This window comes from Asterias amurensis, chromosome 12, assembly GCF_032118995.1.
Source record: "Asterias amurensis chromosome 12, ASM3211899v1".
NCBI lineage: Eukaryota > Metazoa > Echinodermata > Asteroidea > Forcipulatida > Asteriidae > Asterias > Asterias amurensis.
The window spans coordinates 18329189-18347632 of NC_092659.1; the positions used below are offsets into that span (position 1 = coordinate 18329189).

The 18444-nt window shown below is 37.5% G+C and overlaps 1 protein-coding gene across 1 annotated transcript in view; it reads right to left on the reverse strand.

Annotated features, from left to right (window-relative positions):
• The window catches only part of LOC139945564 (uncharacterized), a 49600-nt gene extending 34943 nt beyond the window's left edge, over window positions 1-14657 (reverse strand). Inside the window, exon 1 of the mRNA XM_071942959.1 lies at window positions 14254-14657. Within this exon, the coding sequence (XP_071799060.1) occupies window positions 14254-14436 (183 nt within the window). The 5' untranslated portion in view covers window positions 14437-14657. The remainder of the gene's footprint in view (window positions 1-14253) is intronic.
• Window positions 14658-18444: the final 3787 nt, after the last annotated feature.

Consider the following 18444-nt stretch of genomic DNA (forward strand, 5'->3'; position numbering starts at 1 on the left):
CCAAGTAAGGTTTTATGCTCATAATCAGTTGAGTAATTAGTGAAAAAAATCACTCAAAAAGATGCAAACTTCAATCCAAACGAGTGGAATACCACTCGAAAAAGAGTTGTCCCTCATATGGCTCTTCAAAGAGTGCCTTACTCTTTTGCATTAAGAGAGCACAACATGATCAAGTTATATCATTATATAAATAATGGTTGCTGGTGTTGAGGGGGGGGGGGGGGGGCTGCACACACATGTATGTTCCCTTGTATATCTTATTATTACAAGAAATATTTGATAACAGTTATTAATTTGGAAGAGTCGGAAGAGGTGTTATTTAATTTCAATGTCGTAGCAGACTTTGCAGAAATTACACTGTAAACACTAAGGGGGCTTCTGCATGAACTAAGTGCTTGTTTTTAAACCAATTAAGGTTCAATTTAAGGTTGCGGTTTCTTTTAAGGGTCGAACATTTGCCTTTATTTTTGCCAAAGCATATTCGTCAAAATGTGTAAATTACTGACGCGTTAGTGTTGTTATTTCCTTAATTAACTCACTAATTGACATCGGTTTGTACCGTGACTGAACATTGTGTGAGAAGTACCCATTTAGCTAATGACATTCTTATTGATTTGTTTTTTGTACTTACGTTTCTTTAATGCTTTGCTCTTTCTGTTACCCCCCCCCCCCCACCCCTCTCAATTCCACTGTCGTGAACATGTCATCAGCACCACTTACCGTGGGCTTCACTATCACATACGTTAAACGTGATCTTCATTTGGCGCTGTATTCGACCCATAATTATATTGTTCTTGGTTGTAGTAGTTGTTGACACATTCACTTAAGATAATGTACTTCAAACTAATTGGAATAAACTCTCAGACAGCATCCATGGGGTCAGCCACCGATCAGGAGGCGTACATATGAGTAATTTTAGAATCTGCCTTTTGAATTGATGTCAAATTTGCATCGTGGATAGAATATTATTTGATTTTTACCCTTACACGGTGTGTATAAAGCATTGTATACTAAATACGATTTTGTGACAAACTCATGGGCATTTTACTCGGGTGAGATTCGAACCCACGACCCTTGCGATTCTACAGCAGATGTCTTACCTTCTATAAGACCACGGAGATTGCCCGTAGCTAGAGGCAGCCCAAAACCTATGCAATAGCCGCGGGTACCGCAATAACTTAAAAGATGTTTTATTTGAATTAGGGATCCAAAGGTTTATTTGGTTTAACCCTAACACCGATGTGTGTAAGCACTGTATACTCAGTACTTTCCTGAGTTCTGCAGGGGGAAAAAGACACAGACATTTAACTTTGCAAATCGTACACATTTTTAGCAGATGTCTTACAAACTAAACAACTGATGTTACTCGGTAGCTATAGGTATTTGGAATCCTATAATTTAGCTGCGGGAACCGCAACGGTTTTTTATGTTAAGTTTGCATCGGGGATAAAGAATATTAGGCCTATGCGGCGTTGTTCAACCTAACACCGATATTATACTCCATTCTTTCTTGAGATCTGTGAATAACAAATTCCCTTTTTTCCTATATCTTGTATTATTATTGAACAATAATAATACAACCGTACGCCCTTGACCTTTGCTTCCGGAACGATTGTCAAAATCACTTGCCCCCTTCATTGAAAATCGAAGGTTATTGTGATGTATCTTTTTGTAATTTTTACAAACAACAAACAAGCCTCATCGATTTAGGCAGCGAAGGTCATTTTCATTTTCTTCTACAAAATGGCTGTGTTGAGTGATCGATCGGTGTGAAGTATTACAATGGTGGTATATCTGCTAAGAAAACAACGTTGCAATTATTATCATCCTTTAATTACCTGTGTTTATAAAATATCTCTAAAATATTTAAGAGCAGTTTTGTTCGCAGTTTGTTTTATTTGCAGCTCTATTGTCGATCAAAAAACCACGATATGAATTGTTGATGAAAGCCTGACTGTTAAATTGAAAGCAATCAACACGAACTAAATTATTCACGTTTATTTATACTTACTAATGATAATGTCAACTCAGCATTGGGATCATCGGTTTATAGCGCTTCTCTTCAATTTGTAACTACTAAATAGAGTTGCATTACTTTTGAATAAGTTACTTAGTTCAATCTTCAAATAAATGTCTTTAGTTAGACTGTGTACTTATGTTCAGTAATTCCCTTTGCATGTTCTTTAATGAGCTGGGGTGGATTTCACAAAGAGTTATAAGACTAGTCTTATCTCGAGTTAGGACTAGTTATTCGTCCTTATTGGGACTAGCCTTATGGTTTGTTATTATTCTTTAGGACTATGTTAGGACTAGCTCTAACTCTTTGTAAAATCGACCCAAGGCCTTGTTTACATTCCGTATTTAGGTACAACAATACATCCACACTCATTCGAAACCTAGATTATTTCTGTTACAGTTTACGCCGTGTAACTCTGAGCCAACTAGTTATTCAGTTTTCCTGTTAGATTATCAATGACACATTTTGACTGACTACTTTCCTAGTAATCTCGCCCATTGGTTCACTGCTTGTTAGCTGTTATTGTTGCTAATATGATTTATGGAGATATTAAACTTAGCTTAATACAGATTATTATTCGACGTCAAATTGTGCCTTTGAACTTGGCGCAAATGATACCAACGGTTGATCTTTTTCTATCACGTACCAAGTCGCGGTATCAATGTCGATCACTCCAAACTAATCAACGGTGAAGATCAAAGTGGCCTTCTGTAAATTCCAACTCCATTTACCCAAAAGACTTATCAATGTCTTCTATTCATGCCTGGAGGCGTTTATCGGACCCTCTTACAGCCCCCCTTCTCTTTCAACCTCTCCCTTCTCTTACAAATCGACTCTGATGAGTACATGGTTGTCAAGACTTCTTGCGATACAATCAGGCGATCGATTTAGATTCGTCGTCATCATATTTCTTCTTATTCTTTGGCGCGGATGTCCATCGCGGGATTTATCGCCTAAAATCTCGGCCGCTAAGTGCTGCAATCTTCGTTAGACCATAAATAAATTTACTCGAGAGATGTAGTGAAGTTTGTTCGCGTTTGTGACGGCTCAGATACGGGCACCGGGTTCAATTGGAGTAAATACATCCAATGAATAAATTGATTTAGTTGTTTTATCACTGACATTGACTTTCATTATTGTAACAACGTGAGACGTGTTCCCCTTGAGAACTTAGTAATCATTGAATAAGAAAACTTACAGCTACTGTAACATAACTTTCTCATTTGTGCCAAAGAAAACTTTTAGCCAGAAATTAAGAGAGAATGAATTTACAATTCAATTTGATTGAGAGTTATCTATGTTTTAGGTGGGTTCTCTCTTTTTTAAAAGGAAAGAAAAGATTCGATGAAGTCTTCAAATTGATATACTCCTAAAAGCCACATTGAAAGAAAAAAAACTCTCTTAATTGTATTTGTCGACACTGACGCGGCAAAGGTTAATGCCATAACTTTACTCATTTCAAAAGCTAGTGACAGTATTGGCATGCTACTTAACATTGGTCTCTAGTGCCAGTAGCCGTGGCACCAGACCTGTTTAATAATCTGGGCGGCGTGGTGTGTAGGGGGGGGGGGACACAAGAACTTGATATTTAAAGCAATTTTTTTAATGCTGGAAACAATGATGGACATACACCTGAGTTTTTTGGGTTGAATTAGATTTCGGCTTTCCGGTTAAAAATTAGTTGATAGTGGAGAAGAGACAAATTGGGGGGGGGGGGGGGGTTGGCGAAAGGGGGTGTTAACACCCGTGCACCCCACCCTCCACAAATGCTGGAACTGGTTGACTAAAACCGTGCATGTTTGATATTGAAATTAACTACTTCGATTTTTCTATCGTACTGAACATTGTTTCGGTGAAGCCACTAATATTTTACATACCCGCAAACCAAAATATCACCGAGCTTTTTGTGTAACAAATTTAAACAAGAGTTCATCCAAAGCAACACCCTGTCGTCCCTTTAAAAGTCAAGTTGCAAAAATCTGGGGCACAAATTCATAAAATAGCGCTACACTGGTTTAAATCATGACAGTTGAAAACATAGTCTCGTCGAGCGATGAATGAAGTCGAAATGAGAACACGTTTGCCAATAACATGCGTAAGAGATAGTTTCGTGCTTGCCTCTCCCACACTGGGATTAAAGTCATCTTCATTTCATATCGGTCCCGGGGTTTTAATTTTTGTGTTTAACAGTAATGAGGTCCGTGCATGCATGAAAAGCACACCATACATTTACCCCCACCCACAAATTGTATTGACACATTTTTTAAAGTGAATTAGAACTTTGACAATGCTTTAACACTCACTGGCAGTTAGCTATATAGTTTCAAATGCTGTACAATACAACACATACATATGGCCACGAATATCAGTAGAAGACTGGGCTAGCCTCAGGGAAAACAATAAAATCATAATAATACTACCGGACAACAAAATAAGAATACCGGTTAAAAGTATGAGAGAAATTTGTTTTCATCTTACATTGCGGAATAAACCTGACACCTAAAACAATAAACTTGAATTGCCTTTCCGAGAGTGTTTAATATTGCCTTATTCATTTTTTTTTTTTACACAATTTTTAAAGGAATTTGAAAAGGTATGTATTCGTGATGCAATATCACCCAACATAACAAGGCCGGACGGCCACTTCAAGGTGAGGGCTATACTTTAACTGATTTGGGCTGTCGACAAAATCAACTGCCACCAAATTGCCACCAACTCCTTGGGCTGAAACAGGGTTACCCCTTTCACAGTCCGCGAGGATATGCATGGGTGTCATCCACTAGGAGCCTGGCTGGTAGAGCAGAATGCACTACCATCTCAACTTTTCACAAAGCAACATTATGGTTAAGTGCCCTTTTAGGAAGCTATATGTCTAAGTTAATTTCCGTGCTCACGGGCACACGTGTCAAGACCAGGACGCGCACCGACACTTTCCTGCCGACATCACCGGAGCTTGGATCCGGTGAACTAGACCACTCGACTCTCGACTACGACACTCAACAACAACACCTTTAAAGTATACGTATCAGATTGCATATATACTGCTATTTACATTAATCATTCCCTTCGTCAAGTTGATTATACCTCAGATTCTGATGAACAAGGGGACAAAAACATTATAACTCCCCCGGTAAGAACAGAAGTAAAATACTCAGTCCCAAGTTCGTGACTTCCGTTTATCTCTTTTAACACTGCATGCAATCGGTGGGGATTTCCATCTTTTTTGCCTGGTGGCCTAAACGTTCATTCACTAATGACTTCAACGGCTCTATTCAGAGACCTTTTGGCGCGAAATCGTCAATTACTCACGGCTGGTCATTATGAAGACGATCGTATTGAATTCTCGCGAGATTTGAGATAGGTTCTCCTTCTGGGCCCTCGTCAGAGTTTGACTCGGGGTATCAGGAAGTGTTAATTTAAGACTGTAATTGGATTCGGTCATGGCACTGGGGAGACAGTCGGGTATATTCAGCCAGTTTGTGTCCTTTTTTTCACGGAGGCCTAAAAATAATACAAGTAATGAAGTACGGAACTAATTGTATCCGATCTTATCTTATTTTGCCCGTGACTCTTGTTTTTTTTATGTTGCTGCTTGAAAACAACGTCTATCGGCTTATAATAAACCTACAATGGGCATTACCGCAACAACAATCACATGCGTAATAATGACGTCATGGGACAATGGAAGTTAAAGAGAGACGCGTGAAATATATTGACTTAGTTCATTTTGGCCTCATCGAGTTTTGATTTGTTCACTATAGCCATGATCGTATGCCACAAATACGAGAATATTTGGACGTTTTGTAAAAATTCATAGGCATGTTTTTTTTTATGGCATAGATCTTTGTCAGTTGATTAGTGCAACTGGAGTGGGTGTGTCATTCTGATACTTTCCATGTATACTTTCGCGACGCTCCCTAGTTTAACATTGGAGTTATAGTTTAACATTGGAGTTATAGTTTAACAATGGAGTTATAGTTTAACATTGGAGTTCAATATTGAAAATTATTGGACACTTCGAAGTGTTTTTTTTTTTATAACTATCACCCGGTTCAATAATACCAAAACGAGATGCGAGTTTGACGTAGTACACTCGACCAACTCCGCGGTAGCGCAGTTAATAATAGTTCGCGCAATTCTAAAAAGCGAAAGTAGTAGTGCCAGCCGATTTGTTACCTTCCGCCCAGGTAGTAGGTAACAAGCAGGACAGGGTTTTTTTCAGAACTGATAGGTCTCCCGAAAAAAAGCGGATATCTACTACGGTTTATTAGAATACATAGCAAGACAGTTATTTAAAGAACAAACTCTACCTGGCAAGTAGATACATACATGGTGTTACCGTAAACCAAATATATATTGATACCTCACCATGCAATGCCTCTAATCATTATACACAACCAACTTTTGTAAAGAATTGAAATGAAATGTGAGTTAAGTCACGCATTATGCGTGTTCTCCGTTTCAATATTAACAGACAGTAAAATTTATCTTCAGATTTAAAAAGTAATATTTAATGCATGAATGTCACCAGAATCTGGAAATTGCGACGAGTTCGGAGTTGGTGAGACCGACTGCTGGAATTATTTTAATATTTAAATAGGGATGACCAGCAGAATCACATTGCCCCCTGCCTGTGTTTGATTCAGCGTTTATCTTCGTATACTTGTTGTTGTTTTTGTTTTCAATAAAACTGTACCCTGTGATTAATTCGAGGTGAGTTGTTTTATTACTTGCGTAAACTCCGAGTTCCTGCCTGCCAAGCTGGCAAGCTGCAACCTCGGGGAAGCGTGAATGAAATAATATGATAAAAGTGTGAAACTATGATTTATTTATTTGAAAAGATCAATAATGTAAAAACAAATGGATGCTCTGAGCGCAGAGCAATCCCTGACCGAGAGTTCAAGGAATATACAAATGTAGAATATGAAAAGATTTGTTTTTCTTTCTACAAAAGCCTAACAGTTTAGTATGAATCTTTGTTTGCAATTTTATCCGGCAATCTTGAGTCACTTTGTTAACAAACCGTTGTGTGTGAGATGAGGAATTGGATTTAGCTCCTTATTCTATTGTGTGGCTAGATCAAAGCGTGGACAATGGCGACTGTATCATGTGATTTATTGCTAGGACAGTCTCCTTATAAACTTAACAACACCCTGTAAAAAGGGATAGAATCCAGGTACAAGATGTTTAAAGGCGCTGGGCACGTTTAGGTATTTACTCAAAATAATTGTTAGCATAAAAACTTACATGTAAACGAGCAATGGAGAGCTATTGATAATAAAACCATTGTGAAAAACGTCTCCCTATGAGGTAACGTAGTTTTTAAGAAAGAGGTAGTTTCTCACTCAAATAATTAAATACTTCAGCTGAAGCCTTTCTTTGCACAACTAATAGCAATTGTGCAACAAGCGAGTTTTTTTTTCTTTTACTGTTTCTGGCAACTTCGATGACCTATTGAGTTCAAATTTTCACAGGCTTGTTAATTTATGCTTTACTGTTGTATTACACCAAGTAAGAATATTGGTCTTTGACACTCACCAAATGTTTCCTGCGGCCGATTTCACGAAAGGCTGTCTTATTCAAGTTAGAACGAGTAACTATACTCCTAACTTGTGATTAAGCTGAAGTTTTACATGTTACAATGCAAGAATTGTCCGAAGTCATAAATTAATCCTGAGTTAGGAACAGTTTGGTGAAATCGACGGCAGTGCCTTTAAGTACAAACCCTCAAAAGAATCGTCTGATTTCCGAAGTCAAAAGCAACATATGCTAAAGGAGATTTCCCTTACGGTAAAGCGCTCTTTTTTCAGTATTTTTTTCAATGATTGAGACGACGGGGTTGAATTATTGAGCGAGGTTGTTCATTGATGGTGAACTGTTGGAACACGATCGTCCGTGCTGTTAACGCTCCCGTAACATCATCCGAAGGGTACGGGGCGACACAGTCGCTACTGCCTCGGTGAGGGATCGGGTTGCGAGAGGGTGCTTAACTATCCTCTACCCCTTGTGTGTTATCTTCTCTCAAACTCAACCCCTTCGTGCCATACAATGCTAGACGCGTCTTGACCAAATGGATCGTTGGCCAAAAGGATCCATTTTCCTTTCCGTCTTTACACTGAGTGTCTTTTAAAGAAGTCATTATATGAAGAAAAGGGCGGCTTCGCAAGAAAAGGTAGATTTTTTGATGTACCTATTTTCGTCTGTTTATTATACAAATATTTTTAATGGTTGCTCTCTCTTTTGTTCGTGGCTATAGTCGAGTTCGTGTCTGTTTAATATGTTACAACACGGACGAGATTGAAGGGACACTTATATCACACATGACTTAAATTCGGAGACGATTTGTTTTCTTCACATCAAATACCAAAGTCTTCCGTGCCCCAAGCTACTTTGAATATATTGCCATTTAAAACGAACAGCGAGAGTGACAATTAGGGTGCCAATTAGGTTAATGCCAGTAGCAGATTATCTTATCCCTTATCCCTTATCTTATCCCCCCCCCCCGAAAAAAAAAAATAAAATAAATTACATACAAATATATATAGAATAAGTTAATAAATAAAACAAAAATAAATAAGTAAAAATGTTAATTTTAACCGTTCTTTTTTAACGTGATGTGTGTGTTTGTTTCCAAGTTGCATTACGTATTTATTGGTATATGGTTGACATTTGTTTCTTGTTGTTGAAAAACGTTAACAAAATTGGATTAAATTATCAAGATGACTTGCTGGTAACAATAGATTGACCTTTAACAATGGGGTTTAGAACAATAACCTTAACAATGGCCGTGATCCAAATAATAGAACGCTGTTCCAAATCCGAGCCGTATAGCTTCACCTTGTACGGAGTATTAAAAAAAAAATATATTTAACTCTTTATTGTCCCATCAAAAGATGGTTTGGCGATACCATCTGGTTGCCATGGTATTGACGCTCTTTTTCTGTCTCGGTGAGATCTCGCCATAATTGATTTTCCCCCCATTCAAAGAGAATTACGCGGCCCAGGAAAAACTCACAATTCACGTTTAAGTGATCTTCATTTATTGGGATGTAATCCTATTTTTGCAATGCCACGCACGCGTGCACAAACACTATAACCTTTAGAGACTGGGTGGCTGAATACGTTGAAGGAATAGACAGCTGAAAGTCTTTCTTCAATTCCTTTTAAGATGTGAGAAATCAACCGCTAAGAAGTTCCCAAACCATGCCTGGAATTTTTCTGTACCAATTTAAGAAAGGTGTTTTGGTTTAGGTCGGGGTTTTGTTTTCCTCCAAATCGTCAGTTTTGCGAACAAGAGGTCGTCATTTGACCCTCCATTGCGATGTATCGATTCCTACTTTGAACTTGTAGCACATGGCCGAGACTCTTGTCGAACAATTTCAAACTATGTTTTGCATGTTGCAAAGGTATTGTTTTAACATTTGACTTTTAAATCGCTGTATAATTCCCTACAATTACAAGCGTTCGTGCGTTTCGAAGACTTCAGATTGCCAATTGAAAACCGTGTTTTGTTTTCAGGTGGAGGTTTCGCTAACAGTTGCATCTACTTAAGGTGCATCAGTCGTGGTGTGAGTTGATTCAATTAGAATTCAACTTAACTACAGTAATCATGATCAATTAACTAAACACTTGATCAAATAATAGATTTGATTACAAAGTGATCAGCGAGATACTAAAAGTATAAATTACGACCTTTAAAGACATTCGACACCTTTGGTAGTTGTCAGAGACCAGTCTTAATTTTGGTTTTTAACCCATACACCGACCAGTCTTCTCACTTGGTGTTACTCAACATATGCATATAGCCTGTGGAAATCGAGCTCAATCGGTCATCGAAGTTCCAAAATAATAATGGAAGACAAAAATACCTATGCCACTACAAGTTGTGTGCATTGAGATGCCTTAATTGACGTCTCTTAAAATTATTCAATTCAAATATTTTGGCGAGAAATTACTTCTTTCTCAAAAACTACGTTACTTCAGAGGGAACCGTTTCTCACAATGTTTTATACCATGAACAGCTCTCCATTGCTTGTTACCAAGTAAGTTTTTATGCTAACAATTATTTTGAGTAATTAACAAAAGTGTCCAGTGCCTTTAACACAATATAACAGACAGCTTAGGATGGAGTGAAATTAAGAATTGGTGAAGAGGCTTTCCGCCTGCAGTGGAGTGAAATAGACTAGAATGAAAGAGGGGGGAAAAAGAAGAAAATCAAATAAAATTGTTCAATAAAGCAGCACCCAATTGTCGAAATAATGCGGACCTGTGAACATTAGACCCAAATCAGTTCTATGAACTGAAAGGTCACACCAAGGAAGAATAATATTATTCAAAAGATAACCTTTGAAGAAAATTTGTAAAGAAAACATGAAGATGAAAACTTCAATAAATACAGTTCCACTTTGTTGACGGTGCATCTTTTTTATTTTAAATAACGTTCAACGCATTTCATGACAAGAGCAAATTTATAATACAATAAAGAAAACAACCTGGTGTTTTTAAGTAAAAAGTAATCGTCTATACAATGCCTTGAGACAGTATCATTAAAAAAAACTAACAGTGGCTTTGAATCAATCAAAGGTACACAAGTTACTAACGTTGGCAGACTATGGCATCCGGTATGCTTTATGTATCAGAGTTTGTGGTTCAAACTACATTCACTGGTTGGTAAAATACCAGCGATTGGAGGACGTAATAGTTGAATAATCAATAGGTGTATCTTTGAAAGTTTGCTCTTAGTTGCAAATTAGGTTTGAAATAATCGAGAAAAAAAAATCGTGAACCTCAGCTTTAGCTTTGTACATTTTGTAACCTTAAAATGTGAACAAAATACAAATTTGCTCGTTATCTCATTAAAACAGTAAAGGCACGCTTCACCGACAGAGAGATAAAGGCATGAAATAAATTACTCTTGTCTGACTTCGAATGGCGTCATGGATTACGGTCAATAAATATTTGTATGGTTCTTTAAAACATGATAAAATGATTAGTCGATTCCATGATTACAGTTCTTCTTTCAGTTTTTTGTTTATATTTTATTTTGTGTGTATTCCTGTTTCCACTAAACGGTTGTGTTTGGGTTTGCGTAATTAAACAGGAGATTCCAGACTGCACGACACATCTGTCTATGGTGACTTGATTTATGAACCTACAGTAATAATAATCAAATCAATTATTGTGAATGACAGCCATTTTTTTTTCAATCGGTAGACTAAGAAAGTCAAGGACATTGGGGAAAATAAGGTTAATAAGAAAGGGACAGATTATAAGCGCTTTCAAAATCGTGACACGGATTTTTAATGTGCCTATTCATGTTTTACTTTTGTGACATTTTGTTAAAAAATATCGTTTTTCTCTGACTTTCCAATCTGTGTTGATTGGAGGCGACTACGTACGAGTTTTTAAATGGTTATCTGCAAATTGGAGAGTAACAACTGTGTTTGCCTTAAGAGTAAACACGATAAGAAGAAAAAAGATTGACAACAATTTTGGAAGAAAACATTAACAAACAAATGGATGAAAACTTGTATTACCAATTTGGAAATATATGGGAAGAAAGGATTGGTTTTCGAATGCGTCTATTTAATAACAAAATGTTTTAGTATATTCAGATCAATTTGCATCGAGGATAAATATAGTTAGTTTGGGTTTGCACATATACACCGATGTGTCAACTTGTGGAAATGTTTATTTAGTACTTTCTCGGGTCATGTGAATGTTTGTTTCCTCGGCTGCTGCTGGCCAAAAAAGGAAGGTTTAAGGTAATTTGGTGAAGTCGAAACTGGTTGAATTCAAACCAATGCCTTTAAACCCTTTCGGAATACATTGGTGCAAACCTTTAACACCGTTAACTCACAATTTGCGTATATCATGTTTTATTATTTATGTACTCATTCTGTATAGTAAGCTTCCTGGAAAATTACATGTGCTCTCTTTTGAAATCAGGCTTGCTCGGTAATCCTTGAAGATTTTCTGCGTCAGAATGTTGGACTGACAGAAGATAAAACTGAGTGAGTTAGAAGGACCGCCTGAAGCCGTGATCGTAGTTGCCTTAAACAAAATGTGAGCTCGCTGCGCCATGCGCAGCTTTAGCTTGCTCCTTTAATATTAATGGAACGGTGTGGAAGTTGCAGGTTTAAAAACCACGTAACTGTTGTAATGAAATTGTTTACTTAAAGGAACACGTTGCCTTGGATCGGACGAGTTGGTCAAAACAAAAGCGTTTGTAAACGTTTTTTATAAAATGCATATGGTTGGAAAGATGTTTTAAAAGTAGAATACAATGATCCACACAAGTTTGCCTCGAAATTGCGTGGTTTTCCTTCTACTGTGCGAACTAACATGGTCGGCCATTTATGTGAGTCAAAATTTTGACCCCCATAAATGGCCGACGTGTTAGTCGACAAGGTAAAAGGAAAACCACGCAATTTCGAGGCATGTTTGTGTGGATCAATGTATTCTACTTTTACAACATCTTTCTACCCATATGCATTTTATAAAAAACGGTTACAAACGCTTTTCAAAGACCAACTCGACCGATCCAAGGCAACGTGTTCCTTTAAAGGCACTGGACGCTGTAATTATTCAAAGTAAGTGCTCGCTTAAAAATAAAATAACTTGGTAACGAGCATTGGAGAGCGGTCGATAGGATAAACAATTAATTGTGAGAAAACGGCTCCCTCTGAAGTGACGTAGTTTTTTTATTTGAAAGAGGAAGTTTCTCGCTCATTTATTTATAGGCTTCAGGCCTTAAGCCTTTATTATGCATCTGAAAGCACACAAATTTGTGCAACAGTGTTGCTTTTCTTTCATTGTTTTATTGCATGTTCGATGACCAATGGTGTCGAAACTTTCATAGATGTGTTATGTTATGCATCATGTTGGAATTAAACCAAGTGAGAATACTGGTCTTGTCAAAGACCAGTATTCTCGCGGATTTTCGGGATTTAAAAATGATGCCATCACAGACCTGAGTTTTATTCATCTGTAAAAATAAATATAAAATTGGTTGGACGATATCTATACTTAAATATATTTGTTGCAAAAATGTGTATATTTTTGCAAAATAATGTATAGAAAACTTTCTCCTAAATTCGCCAAGCTTACCCAATTTAAAATGTTCAATAAAATAATGTTTTATATCAACTTCAAAGAGCCTTCAAACATTTGTTGATTTATTTATTTATTTATTTATTTATAAAGACAAATAATCTGTTGATAACTTGTTCTACCCGTGCCAGTAAATCATGAAAGGACAGTAATTTTGATTTGTGTCTTGGGTGTTTTAAATCGAGCGAACAACACCCGTATTGGTTCGTAACAAAATGCATTTTGTTTTCAACACCCATAAAGTCCTTACACCATAAGCCTTGGATTGCAAGAGCTTCAAATTCTATGTTTGTCCAATGTGATAACAATTTGCACAGGCGTAACGGTAAAACAAACGAATCCCTAACAAAAATGACGACTAAAGCGCAAGCAACAACCTTGCCACAGGAAAAGCAAGTCTGGGAATTACAACAATAATAAAATACTACTGATGTGGACACCCATATATAACTTTCATCCTTAAACTCTAGGTTGCAAAAGCTCAAAATTTTATGACTGCCCAATATGAACACAATTTGCCAAACATGCGTATTGGTAAGAATGGTCAAGCAAACGCACCCCTTTGAATATGACAACCAAAGCGCAAGCATCATGCTTGCGCAAAGAAAAGAAAGTCGGAGAATTAAACAACAATACTGAAGTATTATTTGTAAACACCAAAATGTTTCTTTCATCTTAAGCCATCATAGATTGAAGGAACTCCAGTGACTTCCTAATGTGATCGCGATTCTCACGAAATCAGATTGAATAATAATTCCGTCCTGTGTCCTGTTTAAAATATGTCGTCGTTTGGGGTTTCACTTTACTCTGAAAAGATTTGTATAGCTTTATATCGGTCATACTTAAGACAAAACCATCCCCAAAAATTACGACCAAAGCCTTGCGCTTTGGTCGTAATTTTCGCACCATGCTTGCAACAGAACAAGCACATTTGAGAATGAAATAACTTTAAATCAAATTCCGTTCTGTTCTATTCCGCTTAAATTGTCGCCAGTGGCTTCACATTTTACTCAAACATGATCTGTACAGAATGGCGGCCAAACTTTACAGAAACAATTGTTAACACAACTTGAATATCAACTTCTTGTTTTGTATTTTTGATTTACCAAACAGAGTTAACTTACCATTCGCTGTTCGTTGGCTTCGTCCTCCCCCGTCGAGCCTCCACGAGCCATGCTGTCCGCTCGCACCCAAACATTGTCAAAAGGTGCTCGGTTATAGCCCCCAAATGGAGAGTACGCCTCGATGATTCCAAACGAACCGGCGATGACAACCACCGCTACGGCTAGAAGGTGTTGGCCCTTCATTTGGGACGGTGAGTACACACAATTAAACACCCGGAAAAAACCCAAGGCAGGTAGGCCCCTCGTGCGCGTTTAAATAAACCACGCGAAATTGTGTTGTGTCTGCGTTTTTGATGGTGGTCGAGAGATATCAAAGAGTTGTCTACGGCCAGCGAGCAAAGAAGTAGCTTGCGACCCGAGTGTTACGCAGTGTGTATGTGTCAAGTAGCTACTCTCGAGTAAGTGGTATATTACCTACTGCTCACACTGTTTTATCGAATCAATTCTTACACCCACTCGCCACTGCTCAACGTGTGCCGCGCCGATGGCCAATCCCCATTGGTTACGGGTAGTCTGACGTCACTTGAGGCTTTCCCTCCTCGCACGTGGTATCCGAAACAACCGGATCGTCTTCTGAATCCCATGTGAGGGAAATGTCTCGCGTGGACGGTTGGAGGGTTTGGCTTAAGACCATGTTGCAATCTAACCATAACCGTACACATGATACTTGATAACTAAATTATATAGGCTGTGTTTCATTCAACGCCAAGAACCACCAAAGCCCGTCGAATCTGTTTTAAGTATTGTTAGAAGCTTTGCATGGTGTTGTAAAAAGGTAAAAAAGCAAACCTGTGCGAGTACAACCATTTGTAAATCTCTTCTGTAGTGTAAAGAGCCGGTGTTGCATCGGTGTTGAATCTGTTTAAATTTGCAGACGCGTTTAGGTACACTGCTTGCGATACTCAGTGGTCACACCGGTTTCGCTAACGCTGTTGATTTATGATTGCTTTGAACGAGAATTTTCTCTCTTTCTCAATAATTACGTTCTCCAGAGGAAGCCGTTTCACAGAATGTTTTAAAATTATCATCAACAGCTCGTTTTTGCTTGGAAAGGCAGTGGACAGTATTGGTAATTACTAAAAATAATTATTAGCATAAAACCTTACTTGGTAACGAGTAATGGGGAGAGGTTGGTGATATAAAACATTGTGAGAAACGGCTCCCTCTGAAGTGACGTAGTTTTCGAGAAAGAAGTAATTTTCCACGAATTTGATTTCGAGACCTCAAGTTTAGAATTTGAGGTATCGAAATCAAGCATCTGATGAAAGCACACAACTTTGTGTTTCAAGGGTATTTTTTTCTGCCATTATTATCTCGCAACTACGACGCCTATCTAGCTCAAATTTTCACAGGTTTGTTATTTTATGCATATGTTGAGAAACACCGAGTGAGAAGACTGGTCTTTGATAATTACCAACAGTGTCTAGTGTCTTTAAGTCTATTATGCTTATTATTTGTTAAAGTAATTTCCAATAGTGTACATGGCCTTTAAGACTTGTGATGTTAAGTGAATGAATGTCTGTTCAAGTAGAACCTATAAACGTACGTTGTTATGAGTTTTTTGTTTTATAAGAAATTGCGGGGATGTGCGACAGTATTGAGCTAGAAATCTAGAGGATCCGAAAGCTAATAGAAAACGCCTAAGGTAAAGAGATGAGATGAAAGATTGGTCAATATGAAACGCAGCAATATAGATGCCAAAAATACAAATGAAGTCCATATGTTAAACACATGTTAACATGCAATAGCCAAACATTTTTGAAGGCACTTGACACTGTTTCTAATCCTCAAAATAAATTTTAGCAAACAAACGTAATTAGTAGCAATGGAGAGCTGTTGATAGTATAAAACACTGCGAGGAACGGTTCTATCCGAAGTTACATTGCTTTTGTAAAAGAGGTATTTTCTGACTCAAATAAAAAAAATACTTCAGCTGCAGCCCTTTATTTTGCATCTGAAAGCACGCAACAAAGGTGTTTTTCTTCCAATTCCCTTCCAATTTCGATGACCAGTTGAGTCCAAATTTCCACAGACTTGTTATTTTATGCATTGTCTTGAGATACACCAAGTGAGAATACTGGTCATTGACAATGACCAAAATGTGTCTAGTAAGTGCCTTTAAAAAAAAGATAATGTTAGAAAGTGTCGTGAGATTGAATGAGGCGTGCTCATTGTCTGTACAAAAACAAAATAGGCAAAAACAAAAGGTCTCCATTAAGAGAATTCTTAATGACTGTCTGTGGAAATCTACAAGGAAAATTGTCTACAAAGTCTACGGGAAACCATTAAGTGAATGGACAAAGGAAAGAACAAAAGACGGCTCCATGAGGGTGCATTTTTGATAATGTGTGTACAGTACCGGTGGTAGCATTTTTGTTTTCGTGCAATTAATTTATTGTTCAGAGCAATGAACTGTAGAACAACACATTGCCGTTAATAATAGATGTGATTTATGTCATCGCATTAGGAGACACGATACAACATTAATTTAATTACTTTCATGTCTCTTGCTCAACTGATGTATCTGTACTGCGTAGATAAATATAATACCATGAAAGCTACTTTAAAAATAAATCCTAAAAATACCACTCTTTTGCAGTTCCATACATCCCTCATGACGTAGCCATCCTCAACAAAATACTTTCCAAAAATCAATCCCAATCTCCCCGTATACAAAATGGCTTTTAGCAAATGATGCTGTGTTCATGGAGCTATTATGGGGAAGATGGACAAAATGTGAGTAAATATACGACAAATTTCAGCGTATTTTGATAATGGCGGCTGGGTATTGTTACGCACTCTCCTAATTGATTTGTAGACGGATTTGAGTAGCACATCATGTAGTGTGCGGATGGTATTATTAGCATACTCGTGGTAGTCGTACAGTTATTGTGATAATGGTCTTTCATGGTTTTCTCTAATTTGTGGGGACTGGAAACAAGCCGTTTCATGGTTTGATAAACTTGACTTATTGTCGCCATATTTGTTTTTTTTTTTTTTTTTTTTGGGGGGGGGGGGTAATCCATTTATTGTAGTAATATCTTAAAAACAACTTTATTTACCGAATGATCACTTTGTGAAACTCCCCCTATATGTCCGCTTAAATATCTCGCTCATAGACAATAACGCAAACTCTTCTATATCTTATTTCCACCATGCAAAGTTTCCAATCCTACTTAATAACACAATTAAAAAATACCAGATTGGATCCGCCTTTGACAACCATCAAAATGAACACCATGGAACTCACTGCGACGAAAGAAATTGTAATACAAGAAAAATAGACATGGAATTAAACTCGTGCTTCAATTGGTTTGTGTCCGGAATTAGTTACGCATCATTCGGAGCTAATTTACGTTTTGTTGGTTTTGTTTTGTTTATTTGGTTTCTTTACTCAGTGCACCTTATTCCCAAATCTCTGTTCTATTTATTTTCAATAAAAAAGTAAACACGATGTTCTACGTAGTCATTTTTGGTTGTTGTGTTTTTTTCCCCTGCGGCAGAGATTTATTAATATTTAATAATTCAGTATTCTCCGTCATAAATTATTTATAATGATGAACTTGACCCATTAAACTAATGTTGTTGTTATCCCCTGCGAACAAACACGTTACAGTTTTGTGTTATTGATGATTTCCGCCGTTGGCTGCGCTATTTCCTTGGCTCCCTGGTAACGTACCAGCTGTGTGAACCAGATTTAAAGCAGACCAGTGTAAACTTATGCCAGACGTAGTGACGTCATATAGCGGGGCGCACGCTAGCGGGGCATTGGTCGTCGAAGCTGCGAGTGAAAAATGGAAGAAAAAACAAACACCCTTGTCTCACAAGTTGTGTGCTTTTAGATGCTTGAATTCGATACCTCAAAATCTAATTCTGAGGTCTCGAAACCAAATTCAACTATTTTAGTGGAAAATTATTTGTTTTCTCAAAATAAGTTACTTTAGAGGGAACCGTTTTTCACAACGTTTTATAGTAGCAAAAGCTCTCCACTACTCATTACTAATGAAGTTTTTATGCTAACAATTATTTTGAGTAATTTCCAATAGTGTCCAGTGCCTTTAAGATAACGGCGTGTTGACGTCATTGCATCAGGTCTATTGTCTGCTCTTATACACTGCAGTATATCCACCATTGTTCTTTCAGAAGAACAGTAATGATATTAAAAAATAGTCCAGAAATAATGATGAGTAA